We start from the raw sequence: 24964 nt of genomic DNA on the forward strand, positions 1-24964 counted from the left end.
ATAAATGGAACCTCATAAAAACTTTAAACTTTCGTTCCTTAAAAGACTACCAAGGAAGTGAGAAGCCACCCACCCACTTGGAGAATGTCTTTGGAAGTCAGAGTGCAATACCCCAAAATATACGAAACTACAACAACAACACAAAGATAAATAACTCAATCATAAACAGAAAATGACTGGAAGGAATATTTCACTTAAGAGAACATTCAAATAATACTAAACACACAAAAAGATGCCTGTGTCATTTGCCATCAGAAAGATTTAAGTCAAAACCACATTATGCTCCACTAGGATGGCTAAGGTTTCAACTGTGTTGTGTAGTTAGATTTTGTGTAAGCTTGAATTTATATTAAAGTGGAGAGGGGAAGTCCAACTTGTCAATTGGATCACAGCCTGATGATGCCTCCCGGGGGTATGACCTTTGATGTAAGAGAAAAACTAGGGACTTCTCTCCTCTCTCTCTGCCCCTTTGCCGTCCAGCTTTGGGGCAGCATCCAGGGGCAGTCCCATGTGGGCTGCCTTGCCTTGAGAGCTGTCGGAGCCTTGCATGCTTCCACCAACCTCAGATCCGTGTGACTGCACCCAACTGGCCCGTGATCTTCCTGCATTCCACTGCTCCTTTCTGCTACGCGAGTCTAAAGGGCTCCAGCCAGCGCGGAACCATGAACTTAAGTTCGACTGGGCTGGGATGCCTTCTGGGGTTTTTTTCCCCCTACGGTTTTACTGATATTAATTCACATATCATAGAATTGAATAGTTCAATCACATCAAGAAGAATTGTACAATGATCACTGCAATCAGTTTTAGAATCTTTTCTGCATTCTTGTACTCATTATTAGCTCCTTCATTTCCCCCCAACCTTCCCCTGCCATACCCCTAAGGACCCATTAATCCATCAGTTACTGTCTCTATAGATTTACCTATCCTGAGTTTCATATACAGAAAAACATTAAAAAACAAACAAAACTAACCAGAATAACAAAGTAAAACAGATTAAAACTTCAATAGAAAAGAGAAAATATTAAAAACTAAAATTTAAATGGTCATGAGGGAGATTAAATGATAGGGTGCTAGATTTTAACCTAATTGCACTTGCAACAAACCACTTCTCAATGCATTCTGCATGTTAGCAAGGCTATTCACATCTTTGGTCAGAGGGGATTCACTGGGGGCTTAATCTACTTGCATTTCCTCTTCACTTTTTTTTTTTAAACCTGAAACAGCTTTAAAATGGGTCAAGAGGCTCCTCCTGCCCTCTCTACCCACTCTGTGCACAGACCTGGCTGTTGAGATCATGGCCATACAGGAGATACGTCATTTTTCTTTATTATCTGCTGTTGAGTCAGCTTCGTGACAATGATGATGGCTGGTGGCTGCACATGGGAACCAAAGTTGGGCTCCTGAAATGAGAGTGAGAATTCTACCAGTGAACTATGACTACTCGCCAGATATCTGTAGTTTGTTGAATAAAGGGCTCTCCAAAGAGATAGCCACTGGAACCTCGGAATGTGACCTTATATCAAGTGAGGTCTTTGCAGATATAAATAGGATCATTTAGTTAAAATCATCCCATATTAAGGCTGGGCTCTAAATTGATGACTATTATATTTTCAAAAGGTCCCTGGACGAGACAAAAGGTTTGCACTTTACATTGGCTTAAAGGTTGGTGGTTTGAACTTCCTTCTAGTAGAAGAAAGAAAGGCCTGGCTGTCTGCTTCTATAGACATTGCCGTCAGAAACCCTACACTGTAACACACAGGGCTTCCATGAGTCGGAACTGGCTCGAAGATAACAGGGTGTGGTAATCACATAATCTCGTGTCAGCCTGAAGGTATTAAGAGTGAAGTGATGGGCACATAATAGTTAAACTATCGAACTTTGAGGAAAAGGAGAAAATCATGAGAGCAGCTAGAGAAAAACAAGCAATCACATATAAAGGTTCCCAAATAAGAATATGCTCAGACCTATCAGCAGAAACTGTGAAGAAGAGGAGAGAGTGGAGTAACATATTCCAAAAATTGAAGGAAAACCATGCAAACCCAAGAATACTCTACCCAGCCAAATTATCAATCAAGATAGATGGAGAGGTAAGAGTCTTCCCAGACAAGGAAAAACTCAAAGAATACGTTAGAAGAAACCCAGCCCTACAAAAGATCCTTGCTGACCCAGTATGGGCAGAAGAACAACACTCACCAAGCATAAATAAGAGACCACCACATAGAACAACCTCACCCAGAGGGCAACAAAGAGAAAACAGACCTCAAGATAGCACTGGCTTAAGGATGGAAAGAAGCCAAGAATGATACACACACACACACACAAATGCACAACACACTAATGAGAAAGGAAAGTCGGAAAACACCCAACACAAAAGGTATAAGCTGACATCACAGTGTCCGCAGGTGGAGATAATAACCCTGAATAACAACGGCCTGAACTCAGCCATTAAAAGACGAGACTAGCAGACTGGCTTAGAAAACACAACCCATCAATCTGCTGCCTACAGGAGACACATCTCAAGGCTACAGACAAAAATAGGCTGAGAATCAAAGGTTGGAGAAAGTCATACCAAGCAAACAGCAGTTCAAAAAAAGCAGGGGTTGCAATCCTAATCTCAGATAAAATTGACCTCAAAGAGCAAACCATAAAAAGAGATAAGGAGGGACACTATATAATGCTCAAGGGAATGGTAGATAAAGAACCATTAAGCATTGTAAACATATATTCCCCGAATGAGAGACCCGCAGAATATGTCAATCAAACACTCCAAAAGATGAAAAAAGAAATCACAGCTTCAACAATTATAGTGGGTGACTTCAACACACCACTCTCTGAGAAAGATAGATCACAGAGGAAGAAACTCAACAAGCAAGCTAGAGTTCTAAACACGACAATTAGACAATTTGACCTGATAGATATTTACAGAGCTTTTCATCCAAATACAAAGTTCACATTCTTTTCAAGTCCCCATGGCACTTATTCAAAGACAGACCACATGCTGGGGCATAAGGCAAATCTACATAAATTTAAGCACATACATACAGACTTCTCTCTCTGACCACATAAATTTAAGCACATACAGACTTCTCTCTCTGACCACTGTGCCATAAGGCTGGAAATCAATAAAAGGAAGACAAAGAAAACAATTGGAGGATGAATAACTCTCTACTGCAAAAGGAGTGCGTGCTGGCGCAGATCAGAGATGAAATTAGGAAATTTCTAGAAACCAAGGAGAATGAACACACGACGTACCAAAACTTATGGGACACATCAGAGGAAGCTTCATAGCAATACATGCACACCTGAGAAAGGAAGAGAGACTCATGACTGATAAGCTGGCACAAAATGTACAACAACTAGAGCAGAGTCAGCAGGACAATCCTACTAATAGCAAAAGAAAAGAAATGATAAATATTAGGGCTGAGATTCAGGAGAAGGAAAATAAGAAAACTATGGAAAAAATGAATGCTGCTAAAAGTTGGTTCTTTGAAAGGATAAACAGAAGAGTGAAGTGATGGAGTCGAGCCTGTCGATCAGGTGATGCCTCCTGGTGGGCGTGGCCTTCTCGTGAGGTTTCTGGGAACTTCCTCTCTCTCGCTGCCTTCATCTTCCTGTTGGCAAGCCAGGCCAGAGACTTGCTGAGACTGCGAGGGGCCCTTCTCTCTGCTTCCCCTTCCTGTTGAAGAGGGTCACTCAGAAAGCTGGAGGAGTCTTATGGAGCCCACGCCAGCATTGAGATGCTTCCCAACATTGGATCCACAAGACCTTAAGCCCACTGACCTGTGATCTTCCTGCATTTGGCATCATTGCATGTGCTGGTGGGTATGAAGAGGAACTCATGGGCTAATATCAGACTTATGGGCTAATATTGGACCCATGGATTTGACCTGGATAGGGCTGGGATGTTTTCTCAATATACAATTGCTCTTTGATATAAAGTTGTCTCTTACACACACACTAAAAAATAATAATAATTTTTTAAAATTTTAAATAAACAAAATAGATCAAGAGGGAGATTAAATGAGAAGTTATTACATTTTGAACTATCTCTGCCCTTGTACCAAAAAGAACTAACTGCCATTAACCTTCTAATATTTCAGGAGGTAGCATATGAGCAAGAACCAATTTTACTGAAGGATGAAGTTCAAGCCACACTGAATGCATTAGCCAAAAACAAGGCTCCAGGATGAACTATCAATTGAATTGTTCAACTGATGAACTATCAATTGAAATGTTTCAACACGCTTATGAAGCACTGGAAGCACACACTTGTCTACGTGAGGAAATTTGGAAGACAGCTACTTTGCCAACTGCGATGCCTTCTGGAAGAGATGCACATTTGTGCCCATTCCAAAGAAAGGTGACCCAAAAGAATGTTCAAACTATGGAACAATATCACTGATCTTGCATGCAAGTAACATTTTGCTTAAGATCATCCAATAATGTTGCAGCAGTACATTGACAAGGACTTGCCAGAGGTCAGGCTGGATTCAAAAGAAGGTGTGGAACATGGGATATCATCGCTGATGTCAGATGGGTCTTGGCTCAAAGCAAAGCATACTAGAAAGATGTTTAGTTGTGTTTTATTGAGTATGCAAAGACATTATACTGTGCGAACCCTGATAAATGATGTTTAACCTTGAGAATCATGGGAATCCCAGAACAGTTAGTTGTGCTCATGAGGAGCTTGCACAAGGATCAAGAGGCGGTTGTGCCACTAGAACAAGGGTAAACTGCATGGTTTAAAATAAGGAAAGGTGTGTTTCTGTCTGTTTATCAAAAAATCACAGAAGCTGGATTATATGAAGAAGAACGTGGCCCCGGGGTTGGAGGAAAGCTTATTAACAACCTGCGATATGCTTTCTGAATGTGGAGAGGCACTTGTTGATGAAGATCAAGGACTGCAGCCTTTAGTATGGACTGCAACTCAATGTAAAGAAGACCCACATCCTCACAACTGGGCCAATAGGTAACTTTATGATAAATGGAGAAAAAGCTGAAGTTATCAAGTATTTCATCTTGGATTCACAGCCAATGCTCGTGGATGCAGCAGTCAAGAGATCAAATGATGCAATGCATTGGGTAAATCTGCTGCACAAGACCTCTTTAGGGTACTGAAAAGCAAGGATCTTACTTTGAAGACTAAGATGCACCTGACCCAAGCCATGGACATTGAATAAGAAAGACCGAAGAAGAATTGATGCATTTGAATTGCGGTGCTGGAGAAGAATACAGAAAGTACCATGACTGCCAAAAGGATCAACCAATCTGTCTGGGAAGAAGTATGGCCAGGGTGCACCTTAGAGGCAAGAATGGCAGGATGACAAGACTTTGTCTTACAAACTTTGGCCATATTGTCAGAAGAGACCAGTCCCTGGAGAAGGACATCATGCTTGGTAAAATGGAGGGGCAGCAAAAAAAGAGAAAGTTCGTCAAGGATATTGATTGACGCCACGGCTGTAACAATGGGCTCAGGCACAGGAACAATTGTGAGGATGGCGCAGGACCGGGCAGTGTTTTGTTCTGCTGTGAATAGGGTCAGAACAGACTCAATGACACCTAACAACAAGAACACTGTTCATTGGCTTAACAGTGTTCTCTGCATAACAGCTATTCAGAGCCCTCAACTATGATGTGAGGGGATTCACTGGAGGCTTAAGCCATATATGGACCTGCAAATGGATTGGGGGCCTTCACTGTCATCCATATAGCCTTCTGCAAACCAGGTGTTCACACTTTAAGCTGATACCATTCCCTCCTTTGGATTTGGATTATACTATTTACAAACCTTGAATCACACAGGCTGGTGTGCTTCTTTCTTAGTTGACACAACACTTAGATGGCTGCTTGTTTGAAAATATGCCTTTAATATTCCAAGGCTATTCTTTCTGATAGTTGGGCACCATCTAGTTTCTTCACCACGCTTTGCTATAGTACCCATATTTTCAGTGATCTCCTCATGAGGGTGAATGGGATGCTTTCTTGATATAACATTACTTCTTGATATAAATCTCTTTCTTATACATACCACATATACTCGAGTATAAGCCGACCCAAATATCAGCCAGGGCACCTAATTTTTACCACAAAAACTGCATTAAAAAATGTGCTGAAAAAACTCAGCTTATACATGACTGTACACAGTATAGGGAAGTTACCAGTTTTGTTTCTCTAACAACAAACTTAGTAGATAGATAGATAGATAGATAGATGATAGATAGATAGATAGATGGATGGATGCAGGGAATATGGAACCCTTATCCATTGCTAGCGGGAATCCAAAATAATACAGCAGTTTGAATAAAGAGAGTGCTGTTGTTGTTGTTGTTGTTAAGTACAGTCAAAGTCAGTTCGACTCATAGCAATCCTGTGCACAATAGAACGAAAAAGCTGTGTCATTCTCACATTGGTTGCTGTGCTTGAGCACATGTTACAGCCACTGTGCCAATCCCTCTGGTCAAGGGCCTTCCTCTTTTCCACTGTCCTTCTGCTTGACCAAGCATGGTCCCCCTCTCCAGGGACTGGTCTCTCCCGACAACATGTCTAAAGTACTTGAGATGCAGTCTCACCATCCTTGCTTCTAAGGAAAAGGGTGTGGTGGTTTATTTCATTTTTTAAAATCTAGATTTAAGATTGAAAATTCATGGTGCTTGAAGAAGCAGAAGGCAGTTATACCAAGAGTATTGAACTGCCATTAGGTGGGCAACCATTGACTTACTACATCAATGTCCTAGATGCTGGGTTAAGATATATATTATTCTGGAAAAACAGTAATTGACATTCTCAGTTAATATTATTGTAAAATATCCCTGACAACCAACTCCCATTTTTTGTGTGAATACTGTCCAGCCAGGAAAGGATTTATTCTGTAAAACAGAATAATGCAGGTGTTGCAATATGGAGTTAGCCTACATTGGCCCAATATCCCTCTCTCAATGGTGTTTTTAAAAAATTAGTACCAAGGGCTAATCAATGACAATATTAATGTAAGATCTTTATGCTTCTGGGAGATGGTCAATAAGACTGTCTACCATAAATTAACAAGGAGGTTTCTGAAGGGAGCCAGAGGCAGAATACAAACAAATATATATCCAGGAATGGTTTGGGGTCTCACACTAAATCCTAGCTCCAATTTAAGAACATTTAGTTTTTATATCCTGGCCCATTCAAAGGGAGCATAGACGATATGGGTGCTATAGTAAAGTATGGTGAGAAAATTAGGTGGTGCCCGGCTATCAAATAAAATAGTGTCTGAGATCTTAAAAGTTTGTTTTCAAACAAGCAGATCATCAGGAGAGATGTCAACTAAGTCCACATGGAAGAAGCACACCATCATCAGTCACTGAAGGACTGTAAATCATATATTTCGTAGCTAAAGGAGGGAATAGTATCAGAGCCTAAATTGTGATAATCTGGTTTGCAGAAGGCTCTGAATGACAGTGGAAGATAGATTTGTGATATTTATGAAGAAATGAGCCTCCAATGATTTCTCTCTATCCATAATGGAGGGATGGGAAGAAACTGGTCACCATCATACAGATGACTATAGGAGATCAAAATGATAAACTTGATTTGACTGGTTAAAACCTTGTCAGTTGACCCCTCTCTGATGCACGTTGGGCCTGATCTGGTTTTTAACACTTTCTGTGTTTGTTTGTTTGTTTCCTTTCATATTGGGGTTTATCTCAGATGTATTTTATCATTGGGATCACCCTCTTGACTTTGGGTTATGTCTTTTTTCTGATGATCAGTATATGAAATCTAGGACGGATGAACTGATAGAGACAGCAAGTAGAATAAGGGTTTCCGGGGGGTGGGGTGTACAGTGGGGGGAAGAGGGTAAAGTGGAGTTGATACCAAGGAGTTCAAGAAAGGAAGGAAGAAAATGTTTTGAAACTGATGTGGTAGCAATTATACAATACTGCTTGATGTGACTGAACTGTAGAATAATATCTATATTAGCTCCCCCAAAAACTAAAACTACCAAATGACCCAGAAATTCCAATTTTTGAGTATATACCCAAAAGACTTGAAAGCAGAGACTAAAAATGAGATTCGTCCACCAATGTTTGTTGTAGCATTATACATCATAGTCAAAAGCTGGAAACAGCCTAAATGCTGCTAACAGACGAAGGAGTAAAAAGCATGCTACTGACCAACACTGGAAGAGCACGCAGGCAGCAGAAGCAGCGAGTCCAAGGCTGTTAGCTTTACAGACCAAGACACCTCCTCTGTCTCCTATGGGCCGTGGAGCACGTGGTACATGGAAGCTCTCATCTAACAGCCTTGGAATCAGGTTTTTCATGTGTGGGGTAGTTACATAATCTGGTGTCAATTTGAGGGTTCAGAGTGAAGGGGTAGAGTCTAGCCTGTCAATCAGATCATAGCCAGTGAGGCCTCTGTGTGGGCTTGGCCTTCTCCTGAGGATTCTGGCAACTCCGTATTCACCCTTGGAGACGGGGAGACACTCTCTCTCTGCTCACTTCCTGCGAGACATCCCTGTGGAGAAGACACATGGAGAGAGGCTGATGGAGCCAGGCCTCTGGAGCCAGAGGAGTCACGTGGAGACCCACAAGACTTCCCACCCACTCGCCTGTGATCTTCTTGCATTCGGCGTCATTACATGGGTTTCGTGATTCTGAAGAGGACTTCATAGATTGGTATTGGACATATGGGCTAATATCGGACTTATCGACTTGACCTGGAGTGGGCTGGGATGTTTTCTCAGTATTCAACTGCTTTGTATGTAAAGCTCTTTCTTATACACATTGAATGTTTTTGGATTTGTTTCTCTAGTCCACCCACACTAACACAATGTGGAAGGTAACCTGTGCTGTGCCAGCTCGGCTCATCTAGTACCATGCAACCCTTCCGTGACAGCAGCAATTAGACTAGTGTGTGACCAAAGACCTGGCAGCTGCACAAATTAACCTTCACGGGCAAGGGATCGCAGTGTTTGCATCCTGCTTCTCTGACCTGGGCGAAGCCCAGACCCCTTCCTCCACCTGATGAGAGGTGAGCCACTCACAGCCGTGACATGCCACTCTCGGGGTCAGGGACAGCCAGGCCCCATGGTAAGGGCAGCTCTTGGCTCTAAAGCATCCTAACAGAGATGAGGAGGGAAGGGGGAAGAATTGAAAGCAAACAATGGATGGGTCATTCATTTTCTCCTCTCACCCTCAAAACAACCCTTTAATCTGGGGTTTCTGCCCCATTTTGGAGACAGCAGAAGCTCAGCAAAATTCATTAGAGGAGATGCCCTCTCAGACGGTTGAACTGACGGAAAGAAATGCCTTTGGCAGCCTTTATAGCAGCTTCAGTGCACGGAGCTGAGCCAGGATTGGGAATTGGGAGTTCCGCAGCACGTTCTCCTTGCTGAGGCCGCCCACACCCGGGTGGGGCCTCTGGCGTCTTCCACACCACCAAGCACTCTGGGACAGGAGGGGCAGGCCTGGAAGAGTAGCCTGTGGGCTCGACTGGACAAAGGCCTAACTACGGGATGCCCAGGTGCAGGCCTAACTCCCTGAGGACAAAGGGTCCTTCCAGTGGGCCCACGGAGGGCGCAGAGGGAGGGCCAAGAGGCTCCTCAGGTTTGGTCTGGCTGGAGGTTTGGGACCTCCGATCAGTCTCGGGGCCTGTGCTCAAAAGGTCTAGAGCCCGGGCTGTCACTGGCAGACGCAGCTGGCCACGCAGCGCCCTGCAAGGGGCGGGCCCAGGCGGGAGGCTGGCCTGGGGAGGGGTGCGGAGATAGCTGGAGCGCAGGGTGAGGGACAGGGCGGGGACGGGGAGGGCGTCCTGGGGGAGGGAGGGAGGAGCCGGTGGCGGGCGGAGGCCTGGACCTCGGGCACTGGGCCCCGCAGAACTCGCAAGGACAGACCGACGGACACAGGGTGAGCGGCCAGGAGCCCCAGGCTTTGTGCATCTGGGCCGTTCTGGTCTTATGACCTCTGGGTTGACCCCTCAGGCACCCCCGACCTGAGGGCTGGGGAGCAGGGGGGTGATGATCGAGGGAAGGGCTGAGCGAAGGCAGCAGAGAGAAGAAAGGAAGGGGGAAACATCTGCCTGAGTCAGAAGCCTGGGCCAGGGGAGGCCGGACCCTCCCCTTGGGACTGGGGAGAGCTAAGGGAAGTGAGACCCCCATTCTGAGGGCTGGTGGGGGGCAACTATCCCAGAGCCGGGAGAGTTAAGTGTCCTCACGGCCCCCACCCACCTCTGGGCTCCTCCCATGAGTTTCAGTCCATCCCATAGAATTCCAAGTCCAGAGTCCCCAGGCTAACCCTGCCCACCCCTGGGGAACCTCATAGGGGCAGGGCTGGAGCCCAAAGGGCGGGGTGAGATGGGTCAGAGTCCACCCAGAGCTGAGGCCTGGCTGGGACCCAGCAGCAGGGGTGGGCTGCTTTCCAGTCCACAAATGGGGCTGGGCGTCCTGCATCCCCTACCTAAGAAAGGGCCACAGGAGCCTTGGCCGGACCCATGGGGCCCAGAGACCCCGACGGCAATCCCCATCTCTGCTAGGTCTACCAAGCGAGCTCCCAGGTGGTGCTGGGGGTGACATGGGCCGTGAGCCCCGAGGGCTGAGGATCCACCTCTTTGCAGAGCCCAGCAATGAGACCCCTGCTACTCGTGCTCACCCTGGGCCTGGGTGCAATGGGCCTGGGCCCAGAGGAGCTCTCAGAGACCCAGCGTCGCAGCCTGGAGGTGGCCCTGGCCGAGTTCCACCAGCACCCACCTGTGCAGTGGGCCTTCAGGGAGACCAGCGTGGACAGGGCAGCAGACACGGTAGAAGGACCTCAGGGGCAGAGGGGACATGTGGGCTGAGGCCAGTGAGATCTTGGGAGGCGGGTGCGGCCTGAGAGGTGCCTGGGCCTCCAGCAGGTGCTTGGTTTCACTGGGAGGCAGGGAAGCCAGGTGTCGCTGGCCCCATTTCCTGTCTGTCTGTCCACAGTCATTCCCAGGAGGGATCTTTGTGAGGCTGGAATTTAAGCTCCAGCAGACCCACTGCCGGAAAAAGGACTGGAAGAAGCCAGAATGCAAAGTCAAGGCCAACGGGGTAGGGGCAGTGCGCGTCCCGTGTGTGCCCGTGAACAGGGTGGGACATGTGTGCATGCATGTGTGCCCATGGGAGCACGGAGATGGGACACACATGCGTGTGAGCACCGAGGTAGGACATGTGTGCTTGAGTACACATGGTCCCTGTGTGCCTCTGCATGCATGTGTGTGTGTCCATGTAAGCCTGAGGTGGGTCATGCATGCCTATATGAGTACTACGTCCCTGTGTGCACTCGTGAGTGCAGGCGGTGAGAACTCGGGAGGTGGGACATGGGCTCGATTGACTCTGAGGTTACCCACTGCGGAGAAGGAATACTGGGCGTTGTGCAGTGGCTCAGGCTGGGCAGGGGTGTGGGTGAACTGGGGTCTGGGGAGTGAGGCAGGAGGAGGGAGAGTTTGGTGGTTCCAAGGACATATCATTGCATAAGCAGCCCCCGCCCCTGCTCCCTTAGAGCTAACTGTTGGCAGAAGCCCATGGTGGGGGTTGGTCTGGCCTCCTGCCCAGGTCTGGCTGATTCCCGTTTTCTATGTCCACATGGAGACGTGTGGCCAGCTGCTCTGGAAGATGCTAGGCTAGGGCTGCCAGGCCTGAGCACCAGCACCGACCTGGAGCTTCCTAGGCTCCCTGAGACCTGTTTGACCTCTGCGCGAGGAGGGATGGGATTGAGCCCCTGAGCCCTGTCATCCAGTCAAATCTCAGCAGAATATGCAGCTCCAGGTCATAGATGAGTGCAAGGTCCCAGCCCAGAGGACCTTGGCTCTTATAAGTACACATGTGTATCTGTGCTCACACGTGTGCCTTGCTAACACGTCTTCATACATGTGCGCATGTGCTAACACGTCCCCAGGTGTGTGCATGTGCTAACAGGTATATTGCCAACATGTGTCCTCACGATTGTGTGCCTTGCTAACATGTATCTTATAATGTGGGCCTGTGCTAACATGTGCTCACATACATCTGTATGGGCTCACACGTGTGCCTGTGCTCACATGTGTCCATGTCCATGTGCACACACACGACTTGCTCAAAAAAGTACATATACTTGTTCACATGTGTGCCTGTGCTATGTGCCTTGTTCATACATGCATGTGCCCACTCACACACATGCACACATATGTGCTCACATGTGCCTGTGCTCACACATGCAGTGCCCACACCCACACATGACTGCTGCCATAACCTGAAGTTGTGAGATGAAAAGCACCAGGGCCATTTGACCTCTGGGAGGCTGCTCTGAAGACTGGCTGGCAGGGCCATCAGGGCAGGGGCTGTACCCCCTCAGGGCCTGCAGGGCAGGGGCTGCACCTCTGGTACTTAGAGCACCCCAGCCTGACATCTGCCTCATTCTCCATCCTTGGAGTGCCCAGGGCCTCCTGTACTTACCCCTGCATCTCTCCCATGCTTCCTTCCCCAGAGGAAGCGGAAATGCCTGGCCTGCATCAAACTGAGCTCTGAGGACAGAGTTCTGGGCCGGATGGTCCACTGCCCCATTCAAACACAGCCTCCTCGGGTAAGAACCTGGGCCTAGTGCTGCAGCTGGGCCTGGAGGAGTGGCATGCAGGGGGCTGCAGAGAGGTGGGAGCCCTCCCCACACCTAAACTGCCATTCCCTCCTGCCAGGAGCCCAGTGAGCACCAGGAGGCCCAGTGCTCCAGGGTGGAGCGGGCTGGTGAGGACCCCCACAGCTTCTACTTCCCTGGACAGTTCGCCTTTTTCAAGGCCCCGCCCCCAAACTGAGCCTGGATCAGGTATGAGTGATGACCAAGTTCAAGTTAGGGTGGTTTCAGGGCCCTGAGTTTAAAATGGAAGAGGTTGGGGGAGGCAGAGAGGAGAGAGGAAAGCGGGGGCCAGCCCAGGGCAGCCTCCTCATACCCACATCCTGCTCTTTTCCCTAGAATGGGGCTCCACTTCCTGGACGGGTGCAGGTCATCAGCGATGGGGCCACTCCCTCCCTGTGCCCGGAGGACGCTAAGTGCCAGGTTAATAAAGCTGGTCCCCTCCAGCTGTCACCTGCTCTCTTTGTCAGCCCCCACCCCACCCCCAGCACCACCACTGCCTTGCAGTCCCTCCTGTAGGCCCCTCTTCTCACAGGAAGTAGCAGGGCCCTTGGGTTGGACCTGGCCCTGCAGGCTGTGCGCTGGCCCTCTGGACCCCTTCCTGCAGGAGGCCACATCCTCACTTGCCCACAGGGAGTGGCAGGAAACATGAGAGCAGAAATGAGGATTTAATGGGGTGGGTGGGCTAGGATTTCAGGGCACAAGAGGGTGGGCAGGCAGGCAGGCAGCCACAGCAGGGCAGGGCGGCCCACCCTGCAGGAATGGCTAGGGCCAGAGGCATGCCTGCCACGCCTTGCCTACCAGGAGTCTCGGGTGGCCACTGTGGGAACCCTGGAGACCACATGGTGGGCGTGGAGAAGGGGAACCAGGTGAGAAGTCAGAGGCCAGGAGCCTCCGCACTCAGAACATGAAGGAGGACTGCGCTCTCGCTGGACTCAGGGCCTGCTCTGCCTGAGCCAGGCTCTCCCCCGCCTGGCGATCCAGGTCCCGGCATTCCTGCAGTGTGGCCTGGAACTGCCGGCAGGCCTCCTCCAGGATGGAGCTGCTACGCCCTGGCCAGGCCTCCCAGTAGCTGGGCTCCACCCACGGCTGGGCCTCTGAGACCCGGGGGCTGGGGCCTGACCTTAGGGAGTTGTCCAGGTCTCGGCACAGCTGGTAGAGCTCACTGCCACGGCCAGTCACTCTCTCCCCGTCAATGACCTTCAGACCAGGCAGCAGCTCGTGGACCCCAGCCCGATAGGAGGGGTTGGCGCACAGGGGGTTGCTGAGGCGTGCCAGGGGGTCCTGGAGCCGCAGGCTCTCGAGGCTCCGCAGCCCCGCCAGACACTGCAGCTGCCCAGGGTCTGCCAGCAGATTCCCGGCTGTGTTGAGGCTCTGCAGGTTCTCACAGGCAGCCAGCGGCTCCAGCGTGGTCAGCCGGTTTTGCGAGACGTTGAGTACAGTCAGCTGATGCAGGGCTGCCAGTGGGCCCAGGTGGGTGAGCGCGTTGCAGGATAGGTCCAGCCATTCCAGGCCCAGACACTCGCCCAGGCAGCCCAGGTCCACGAGGCCCAGGCCCCGAAGATTCAGCAGCAGGATGGAGTCCAGGGCGAACTCACCAGTGCAGGACTTCAGCAGCTGCGCTGTGACACGCCCCGCGTCGCCCTCTCCAGGTGTCTTGCCCCGAGGCTCCATGAGACACTTGGCTCCAGTGGCCTGGGTCCTGTGGGCCCGTCAGGGGGGGTGCCACAGGGCCAGCTGGTGTTCACACTGCAAAGGGCACCATGCAGTGAGCCATGCGGAGCCAGCAGGTGCCTAGGGAGAGAGAAAAGCACACTGGGTCTTTGGGTCCTAGCAGTGACAGCAGAAAGCAATGACCTTTAGCCCCACCACTGGAAATCCCCCTGGCAAGGGCAGATCTAGAGCCAGGCTGCCGCCAGGAGGCGGCCGGGGGCGGGAGGGCTCTCCGTGGCTGGCCGGGGCCCAGCGTTGCAGTTCTCTGGTTCTTCCCACTCTTCACATCTGGACTCAGGCCCCAGTCCTCAATCACTTTCTGATGAGCACTGAGGTTCTATCCTAATACACTTTTGAAGTTTAATACAACAGGTGCACCTTGCCCCTCCTGGGCAGCCTGTGTGTGTGTGAATTCAAACAAAAGCACAGGCCCAGTGACAGCCCCTCCAAACAGTTGTCTTCACGGAGTCACCAGACTCTCGCTAAGACTCACGGCCATCGGGCGAGGCTGACTCACCGCGACCCGCAGGATTGGGCAGAACTGCCCTGCGGCTTTCCCCGACTGTAGCTCTTTACAGGGCTGCAAAGCCCCGTCGTTCTTCCACGGATCAAACTGGCTGTGACCAAACAGTGTCCAGATTCTGTGGACCAACCTGTGACCCCTGGAACAGCAGGGAGCAGGAGCCAGGTGTCCATGTCTGGTTGCCACAAGGAGCAGCAGCAGTAGCAGCACGGGCCAGTCCCCAGCCGCTGCCCTGCCCACAGCTCCACACACATGCTACACATACACTGTATGCTCCATGATACACACATGCTGCACATACAGACTACATGCACACACAACACAGAGACAATACGCAACACACAGACACATGTACACACTACATACACATGCACACTACGTATACATTACACAAACACATCCACACCACACAGCTACATATACACTATACACATTACATACACACACTAGATACATACTACACAAACCACACACCATACATACTAAGCACACATTACATGTGTACACACTGTCTATACTACATGCGTACATATACACTACGCACACACTAAGCACACATACCACATATAGATACACACTAGACACACTACACAGACACACACATACCACACACTCAAACACACAAATGCACACACAGAGACACATACACAACACACACACACACACACTAGCTCCTCAGCTCCTCTGGCACCAACAGATCTCACACACATGCAGACATAGCGGCTTTGCATAAGGGAAAGGAGGTGACCTTTGGTGGTCTGATCGGGAGAGGCAGGGCTCCAGTGTGATGGAAGGGGCTGGTGGGAGAGGGGCCGAGACCTAGGGGAGGGGCGGGGACAACACCAGCCCACAGAGGGATCAAGGTATCAGCAGCAGGACAAGAACAGGTCCCTGCTCAGGGCAGTTTCCCAACACTGAGGACTTGGCCCACGGTCAGCCAGTGTCACCGGGAGAATCACTCACTCCTGCAGAAAGTGTGTGGTCGTCGTGCCGGGCAGTCCCAGGCCGCCTGAGCTTGCATCATCAGGGCTCATTCCCCAAGCCGAGGGGACCAGGCCCCAGTGCCATCTGGCACACCCTCTGCCCTACGCCAAGGACTATTCAAGAGCCCCCACCTGGAACTGTCCACCAGCTCTGAGAAGAGATCTTGGCTCTTGGGAGCCCTGCTTCTGCACCCAGCTTCCTTCTACCATGCCACGGTGGTAGAAGGCCTGGCCCTCTCCCTTTCACTCATGCTGAGAAGTTAGGATCATTCCATATGAGCGGGAGCTGCTGAGTTTTGTCCCCCGATTAAGACAACTGTCGATGGGGACGCCAGGTATAAACAGAAGTGAAGGACCCAGCAGTTCGGGGCAGCTGGTGTGGGCACATGGTGGTGTCTGGGTGGAGAACAGTACTGCCCCTGGGGAGCATGCAGCCTGGCGGTGGCGGAGGGGGCAGCTTTTCCGAGAATACAAACCTCTGTCAGTAGGCTCCACTCTGGGAAAAAGGCCACTCCTCCCTCCCCACACCCCATTCTGGGGTGAAAGTAGCCAAGAAGCCCCAGTACAGGGAAAAGCAGAACTCGGGCGGACACCGACCCTCAGGAGGCTGATGACGGCCTATGGAGAGCCACTGAGCCTTAACATGAGGGGGCCTGGGTTGCAGTCCTGTGGGGCTGATGGGACTCTGCTCACAGCTGCAGGTCCTTCCCTGGAATCTGCCCGCCTCCCCAGCCAGTGCTCGGCCTTGTGCCAGCACTGGGGGCAGCAGGAATGCCACGCTGCCATCACAAGGGGCACTGAGAGGTGGGCACTCTGGAGTTCGTCTGAATGCACGCTCAATTCTGAATCTTAAGAAAGCAGACCGTCTGTGAGCTTTGCTTCCTTGATAGTGAAGAGTAAGGAGCTACTACCGGCCCCTCTTAGAGGAGGCCCCAAGCCCAGAGGTTGAAGGCCTGGGACTCAGCCCCACCTGGCGTTAAGCAGCACACGGGGGAGTGCACTGGTCAAGGGGCAGGCTGGAGAGAGATGTCGGGCAGGGAGACTGGGAAGGAGGGCAGACTGTGACTGTAGGGTGGAGGTGGAAGAAAAGACTGGAGGTCACCTTGGAAATCCGAGTGTGCGGAGCCTTCGGAGGGGGTGTGATGGCTGGGTACAGGCACACCTCCTTTCATTGTCCCTTCGGACCCATGTCGGAGGGCCTGCCGCAGTCCTGCGCTAAGTAAGCCTGTCAGCACCATGTTCTCTCACAGCACATGCTCACCTCGAGTGTTCTCACAATATTTCAGGTGTCTCCCACAATACTACTGCATCGTAACAGACCACAGACAGTGCAAAACAGCCCTAATATGCACTGAGAAATCAAAGCAGCTGTGTGACCCGCTTGACTGGGGCACTTGCTTTATTGAGGTCGACTGGAACTGTGCCCACCATGTCTCCGAGGTGTGCCTACCTGTGGGCGAGGGCAGAGACATCTGGCTGAAGGGGCAGATCCAGGTAAACACCCACAGAAATGCAGGGACGCATGCAGAAAGGCTGCCCAGACAGCGCTGGGTGGTGGTGCGGGGGACAAGCCAGGCCTCCTCCTTACCCTGCCCCAGCCTGCAAGCCTCTTGGCAGCTGTCAGCACCGTGGCAACAGGGAGCTGGTTCCAAACTAAACTCTCTGCATGGCCTCGGCCTGATAGAGACCGATGATGGGGCGGTGCTGGGGGGCCAGGGCTTCATTCTCTTGGGTCGCCAGGAGTCTGGCGCTAACAACAGCCGCTAACAAGAGGAAGACGAGCAGATCTCAGAGACAACCAAAAAGCAACGGATAGAAAAACCAGAAAGAAGCAATATTCGTGAAACCAAACGATGAGAAAGAAAGGAGTTGCCAACCAAGTGTGGAGTCATTTCAGGAAATGAAGAAGGTGGCGGTGGGCCATGGAGTGAGGAGTGTGGGGCAGCAGGGACTTACAATGGCGGGCATGGGGGCGGGGCAGGGGGGAGAAGGTTCATCCATTGGAGGGAAATGGCTTGGTTAGATCTCTCAAGGGAGTGGTGAAGTGGTCACCTGCTCACAAAAGGTTAGTAGTTCAAACCCATCCAGTTGCTCCAAGAAAGATGTGACAATCTGTTCCCATGGAGGGAAACATCGGACAGGGTAACTTATGACAAAACTATAATAATTTATGAGCTATGAAGGGTTCATGAGGGAAGGGGAGTGGGGAAGGAGGGGGAAAATGAGCAACTGATATTAGGGGCTAGAGTGAGAGGAAAATGTTTTGAGAATGATGAGGGCAACAAATGTGCATATGTGCTTGACACAATGGATGGATGTATGGATTGTGGTAAGAATTGTACGAGCTCCCAATAAAATAATTAAAAAAAAAAAAAGACAATGACCGAGAAGACCCTGGGAGCAACTCAGGGGGGCGGGGGGCTGTGGTGAGTGGGATTTGCCTAGGAGATGAGAAGGGGATAGATAGATAGATGATAGATAGATAGATAGATAGATAGATAGATAGATAGATAGATAGACAGATAGAGATCGATTTTTAGATAGATTATTTCAGCGGAGCTTCAGACTAAGAACAGACAGTGAAGAAGGGCTCGGTCCCCTACTTCAGAGGAAGAAGCCGCTGGAAACTTCATGCACAACTTCGAAGCACTGTCAGATACTGAGAGCCTGAACACAGGAAGCAGAACACTGTCAGAGATACAGATGGCAGATGGCCCCTCAGATCCGAGGGCACCCGAAATACGATCAAAGAGGGCTGATTTCTCGGGGTGGAGTTGGCCGTGGTGATGAGTCGGGGGAAGCCTGTGAGAGTGGAGCCTTCAGACTCGTCGTTTGCGGATGGGGCCTGACTTAAGGGACAGCGAAACAGCTGCAAAAATCTTCTGAGGAGCTGAACTTGGAATGTGCAAAGTATGAATTTAGGAAAATTGGAAGCGATCCAAAAAAATTAAATGAATGCATACAAGTCAATATCCTAGGCCCTAGTGAGCTGCAGTGGACTGACACCAACTGTTCTGAAGTGTAAAAACATATGACTGACCATGCCAGGAGTAACGCAATCCAGAGGGATGGCCTGGCACTCGTTGTTAGCAAGGATCTTGCTAAGTCCAGCATGAATCACAGTGTTATCTGTGATAGGATTATATCTATTCCCTCCAAGGAAACCCAAGCAATACAATCACTCTTCAAATTATGTACCAACCACAAAAGCTAGTGATGAAGAGATTGAAAAATTTTACCAACAACGTCAATGGGAAAATTGATCAAACGTGCAATCAAGATGCATTAATAGTTATTGGTGATTGGAATGTAAAAGTTGGAAACAAAGAGGAAGGAACAGTAGTTGGGCACATGAACTTGGGCACAGAAATGAAGCTGGATATTGTATGATAGAATTTTGCAAAACCAATGACTTGTTCCTAGAAAATACCCTTTTTCAACAACACAAAAGGCAGCTATACACACAGAATTCCCCGGTGGAATACACAGAAATCAAAGTGACTTCATCTGTGGGAAGACACAACAGAGAAGCTCAGTGCTGTTGTTAGGTGGCATGAGTCAGCTCCAGGGCATCGTGCCCCTGTGTAACAGAAGAAGACCCTGCCCGGTCCTGCGCCAGCCTCACAGTGGTTCCTCTGCCTGTGCCCACTGATGCAGCCACTGTATCCGTCCATCTCGCCCACTGATGCAGCCACTGTGTCCGTCCATCTTGTGGGGGGCTTCCTCTCTTTCACTGCCCTTCTTCTTTACCAAGCATGATGTCCTTCTCCAGGGACTGGTCTCTCCTGACAACATGTCCAAAGTACGTAAGACGAAGTCTTGCCATCCTTGCCTCTAAGAGCACTCTGGCCTCACTTCTTCCAAGTAGCAGTCCCTGGTACTTTCAGTTTTAATCTCCAGCACCATGATTCAAATGCACTGGTTCTTCGAAGATCTTCCTTATTCAATGTCCAACTTGCACATGCATATAATGATGGTTTGGGTCAGGCACATCTTAGTCCTCAAAGTAATATCTTTGCTCTTCAATACTCTAAAAAGGTCTTGTGCAGCAAATGTCCCGAACGAAATGTCTTTTGATCTCTTGACTGCTGCTTCCATGAGCATTGATTGTGGATCCAAGTAAGACAAAATCCTTGACAACTTCAACCTTTTCTTCATTCACCATGATGTTAGCTATTGGTCCGGTTATGGGTATGTGGGTCTTCCTTACATTGAGTTCCGTCCACACTGAAAGCTGCAGCCCTTGATCATCAGCAAGTGCTTCAGGTACTCCTCACTTTCACAAGCAACGTTGTGTCACCTGCATATCGCAGGTTGTTAATAAGCCTTCCTCTGGTGCCACGTCTTTCTTCATATAATCCGGCTTCTCAGATTATTGTGCATGAACCGGACAAGAACAACTCAGTCTTTAGTACAAAGGAAAACAGTTTATTAAAGAGGGACAGAAAAGAGAAAAAAAGACCCTGCGCAGGGACCAGTCTAAAGAAAGTGACTGGTTCCGCTTGTTCACAGACTTAGGTCTCTAGGGTTTTATCAAACAGTTGAGCTGTGCAAGCATGCTGTCCAGAAGCAGAACTTGCGGTTAAGCGATTCAGCACAATTTACTGTCACAAGATAGTCTGCTACCAGTCCTGAGATCAAGGGACTATTTCTAGTTTGAGGACCGAGGGGCTACTCCCAGTTTGAGGAACAATGGGCTACAAAGGCCTGAGGTTGCACTTATGGTCTAGTGCAGACTGTTGCTTAATATAAAATGGTTTTACTTAGGCTAACTATTACAAGATGATTTGCTCAGCATATAGATTCAACAAGTATGGTGAGAGGATACAACCCCAATGCACACCTTTCCTGATTTTAAACCATGCAGTATGACTTTGTCCTGTTTGCACAACTGCCTCTTGATCCATGTCCAAGTTCCTCGTGAGCACATTCATCAAGTGTCCTGGGATTTCCACGACTCTCAAGGTTTTCTATAGTTTCCTATGGTCCGTACTGTCAAATGCCCTTGCATAGTCAATGCAACACAAGTAAACATCTTTCTAGTATTCTCTGCTGTGAGTCAAGATTCATCTGACATCGTCAATGATATCCCTTGTTCTATGGCCTCTTCTGAATCTGGCCCAAACTTCTGGCAAGTCCCTGTCAATGTACTGCTGCAACCATTGTTGAATGATCTTAAGCAAGATGTTACTTGCATGCAGTATCAATGACATTGTGCAATCGTTGGAGCATTCTATTGGTTCACCTTTCTTTGGAATGGGCACAGATACGGATCTCTTCCAGCCAGTCAGTCACACAGTTGTCTTCCAAATTTCCTGGTATAGATGAGTGAGTGCTTCCAGTGCTTCTCCACTTGCTAAAACATTTCGATCCGTATTCTGTCAATCCGGAATTGACACTAATGCATTCAGAGCAGTCTGAACTTCTTCCTGCAGCACCACTGGGTCTTCCTCATCTGCTGCCTCCTGAGATGGTGGGCTGTCGACTAGTTCTTTCTGGTCCAGTGACTGCAAAATCTTTCCAACTTCTCTTGATGCTTCCTGCATCGTTCAATATTTTGCCCAAAGAATATTTTAAGACTGCAACTTGAGGCTTGCATTTTTTTCTTGCATTTAAGATATGCTGAGTGAGTTCTTCCCTTTTGGTTTTCTTTTTTTATCATTTTATTGGGGGCTCATGCAACTCTTAGCACAATCCATACATACATCCATTGTGTCAAGCACATTTGTACATTTGTTGCCCTCATCATTCTCAAAACATTTGCTTTCTACTTGAGCCCTTGGTATCAGCTCATTTCTTGGTCTTTGTACATTTCATTAAAATATTTGGCTTTTCCCTGGAGATCCCCTTGCAGAGGGGTCTCGGGAAGGAGACGAGCCAGTCAGGGTGTGATGTAACAACGATGAAAAATACAACTTTCCTCTAGTTCCTAAATGTTTCCTCCCCGCTCCCACTACCATGACTTGAATTCGACCTTGCAAGTCTGGCTAGACCAGAGGATATACACTGGTACAGATAGAAACTGAAAATATAGGGAATCCAGGGTGGATGAGCCCTACAAGACCAGTGGTGTGAGTGGCGATACTGGGAGGGTAGAGGGAGAGTGGGTAGGAAAGAGGGAACCGATTACAAGGAACTATATGTGACCTCCTCCCTGGGGGACGGACAACAGAAAAGTGGGTGAAAGGGAGATGTGGTGAAGGGTAAGATATGACAAAATAACAATTTATAAACTATCAAGGGCTCATGAGGGAGGGGGGAGTGGGGAGGAAGGGGAAAAATGAGGACCCAATGCCGGGGGGTTTAAGTGGAGAGAAAATGCTTTGAGAATGATGAGGGCAATGAATGTACAAAAAATGCGCTTTACACAATTGATGTGTGTATGGATTGTGATAAGAGTTGTATGAGCCCCTAATAAAATGATTTTTAAAAAATTGGCTTTAGTGTTGTTGAAAAAGGTATTTTCTAGGAACAAGTCATTGGTTTTGCAAAATTCTATCATGTAATATCCAGCTTCATTTCTGTGCCCAAGTTCATGTTTTCCAACTACTGTTCCTTCCTCTGTTTCCAACTTTTGCATTCCAATCACCAATAACTATTAATGCATCTTGAGTGCATGTTTGATCAATTTTCCTATTGACGTTGTTGGTAAAATTTTTCAATTTCTTCATCACTAGCTTTTGTGATTGATGCATCATTTGAAGACTATTGATTAGGTTTCCTTGAAGGGGGATAGATAAAATCCTATCACAGATAACACTGTGCTTCATGATGGATTTAGCAAGATCCTTTCTGGCAATGAACGCTAGGCCATTCCTCTTGATTGTGATGGCCAGAAAGCTCTGGGGTCCCAAGTGGAAGCCATTTATATGTGGGGGCTGTGCTAGAGGGCAAGCTTCAGCACTCAAACCTCCTCCGTTTGCTCCAAAATCAGGAGGCTTTGAAGTGCCCCCTCCCCCGCCCCCCAGTCCGATGTGCTCTCAGATTCTGATGGGAGGTGGAGGGGTAGGCCAGTTTGCTCCTTTCTCCAGCATTTGGCAGGGGCCCAGGGCCTTTGGCTGGGTGCTCACACGCTCCCTCCCACCCACCTGTGGCCAGGGGATTGAAAGGTGGGGAGGGAATGCTTGGGAAACAGGAAGGTTTGAGAAAAAGAGGTCGCAAACCACCATGCATTTTGGGGTTTCGGCCCACGTGCAAATGTGGCTCCTTACAAAGCAAGCTGATATTTTAAATAAGAATCGTGCGTCTTAAGATTTCACATGACGCAAAAGCTGCATCAAAGGAGAGCAGTCCACTTCTCACTGGGGAGGACACTCCACGTCAGGCTCAGAGACCCCACTCCGCTACCCCAGCTCAGACCTAGCTCCCGGGTCCCTGTCCCTGCAGTGAGCAGACCCAGGGCGCCTACCTCGGGAATTCGAGTCCACCGGGAGGATGGGGCCCTCGGAACTCGGCCGCCAGGAGGCACCGCAGCCCCGCCAGTCCTCCGCCTGGTCAAGCAGCTTCGCCCACCAGCGACCGCGCCCTCCCCGCGGCTGTGAAGGTCACTCCTGGGAAGCCCGTGGGGGGAGGCCGCGCCCACCCCGCGGATGGTAGGCGACCCCCGCAACTCCCCGCGGCGGCTAGTGCGCAGGCGCAGGCCACGTGTCCGCGCATTCCAACGGAATCCGGTTGGGTGTGAGCACGCAGTGCGCAGGCGCGAGCGCTAGCGGGTGGGTGGGGGGTGCGGAAAGGCAGGGGGGTGCGGAAAGATGAGCGGGGGGTCGGGTCACCTTGACGCGGTGGGCGACCAGCGCCCGCAAAGCGCGCTGGCTGTGGGCAGGTGTACTGCGCGCTCCGTGCTGCTGGACGCTGCACCACCGGCTTCCAAATGCCAGCGGGGTCACCCATGGTGGACGGGTGTCAGCAGAGCGGCAGAGCAAGAAGCAAGGTCTGGCAATCTACCTTATGGAGACCAACAGCAATATTTGGGGGCGGGGAAAAGCCCTTATGGGTCGCAGCAGGACACCGGCAGAACTGCTTCCTTTGGACGTGTCCTCAGGAGAGCTCAGTACAGAGGAAGACCCGTGTGGAAAGATGGAGAGGTGGCCCAGTAGGCACACAATGAGTGGAACCAATGCTGACTCACAGCCACCCCCTGTGGGGTCCCGAGACCGTGCCTGTTAATGGCAGAACGCCCAGTCTTTCTCCCACGTTTAGTGCAGGTCGACCAAGCGTTGAGACTGTGCCTGGCTCTAAGCTGCCACAGGTCTCCAGGGCCCATCCTGGGGCCCAAACCAAGCTCCAGGTACATGTGGTGATGTCCCACCGGGGGAACCAAAGTGTGCAGTATGTCTCACAAAAGACCTTGAGCTTCTCCCCAACCCCAGAGCCACATTCCAAGGCCTAGGCTGCTCAACCCCTCCCCATCTTCTACAAAGCAGGGGTGGGGTGGGGCGAGGTTCTCAACTGTTGTCACTTCCTCTGGTTCCCACCCTATGGCCTCAAGAAAATTAACTCCAGGCAGGTCTTCTGAATTCCATCACTGCCCCCCACTCAGAGGGCCCAGCCCAGGCTGTCATGGTCTTCCTGACCATCCTCCCCCCACCCGCCCGCCCGCCCCATGCCAATCACACTCATTGGTCGACCCCAATGTGACCTCACCATCCCTTCCCATAGCCCAGGCAGACCTTGACCACTGGTAGGTATTTGCCAGAGTCTGAACTATCCTTTCTCTGTAACCACTCCTCCTTTGGTCTCCATGACAACACAGCCAGTTTTCCTCCTACCTGTGGCCAGCCTCTCTGGGCTGGCCTCACTGAAGGGCTGGTCTTCCTTGGGCTCCATTCTGGGTGTTTCTCACTTGAACTCCCCTAGCTTCAGTCACCTTCTTGTATGCCAGTGGTTCTCAACCTTCCTAATGCCACAACCCTTTAATACAGTTCCTCATGTTGTGGTGACCCCCCCCAACCAGAAAATTATTTTCACTGCTACTTCATAACTGTAATTTTGTTAGGGTTTTGAATCGGGTGACCCCTGTGAAAGGGTCCTTCGACCCCAGATGTCTCCCAGGTTGGTATCTGGCCTGACCTTCAGACTCCTCTCCATTCTTAGTCCCCCTGCCATACCCCCATGGGACCATCAAAGGCTCCTGCCATACC

General features: G+C 49.9%; 2 protein-coding genes across 2 annotated transcripts; one reads left to right on the top strand and one right to left on the bottom strand.

Moving 5' to 3' along the window:
• The first annotated feature begins 9813 nt into the window (after window positions 1-9813).
• RARRES2 (retinoic acid receptor responder 2) lies at window positions 9814-13051 on the top strand. Its single transcript, XM_004713930.2, has 6 exons — window positions 9814-9890; window positions 10597-10779; window positions 10946-11050; window positions 12465-12560; window positions 12670-12797; window positions 12945-13051. The coding sequence occupies exons 2-5, from the start codon at window positions 10606-10608 to the stop codon at window positions 12784-12786; spliced, it is 492 nt and encodes a 163-aa protein (XP_004713987.1). The 5' UTR covers window positions 9814-9890; window positions 10597-10605; the 3' UTR covers window positions 12787-12797; window positions 12945-13051.
• Window positions 13052-13254: 203 nt separating this feature from the next.
• On the bottom strand, window positions 13255-23406 carry LRRC61 (leucine rich repeat containing 61). The gene is made up of 2 exons (XM_004713931.2): window positions 23233-23406; window positions 13255-14399 (listed from the first exon to the last, which is right to left on the bottom strand). Exon 2 carries the CDS (start codon window positions 14277-14279, stop codon window positions 13506-13508), a length of 774 nt encoding a protein of 257 aa, XP_004713988.1. The 5' UTR covers window positions 14280-14399; window positions 23233-23406; the 3' UTR covers window positions 13255-13505.
• Window positions 23407-24964: the final 1558 nt, after the last annotated feature.

Source organism: Echinops telfairi, unplaced genomic scaffold (genome assembly GCF_000313985.2).
Source record: "Echinops telfairi isolate 266 unplaced genomic scaffold, ASM31398v2 ScPeMD7_23;HRSCAF=83, whole genome shotgun sequence".
Lineage (NCBI taxonomy): Eukaryota > Metazoa > Chordata > Mammalia > Afrosoricida > Tenrecidae > Echinops > Echinops telfairi.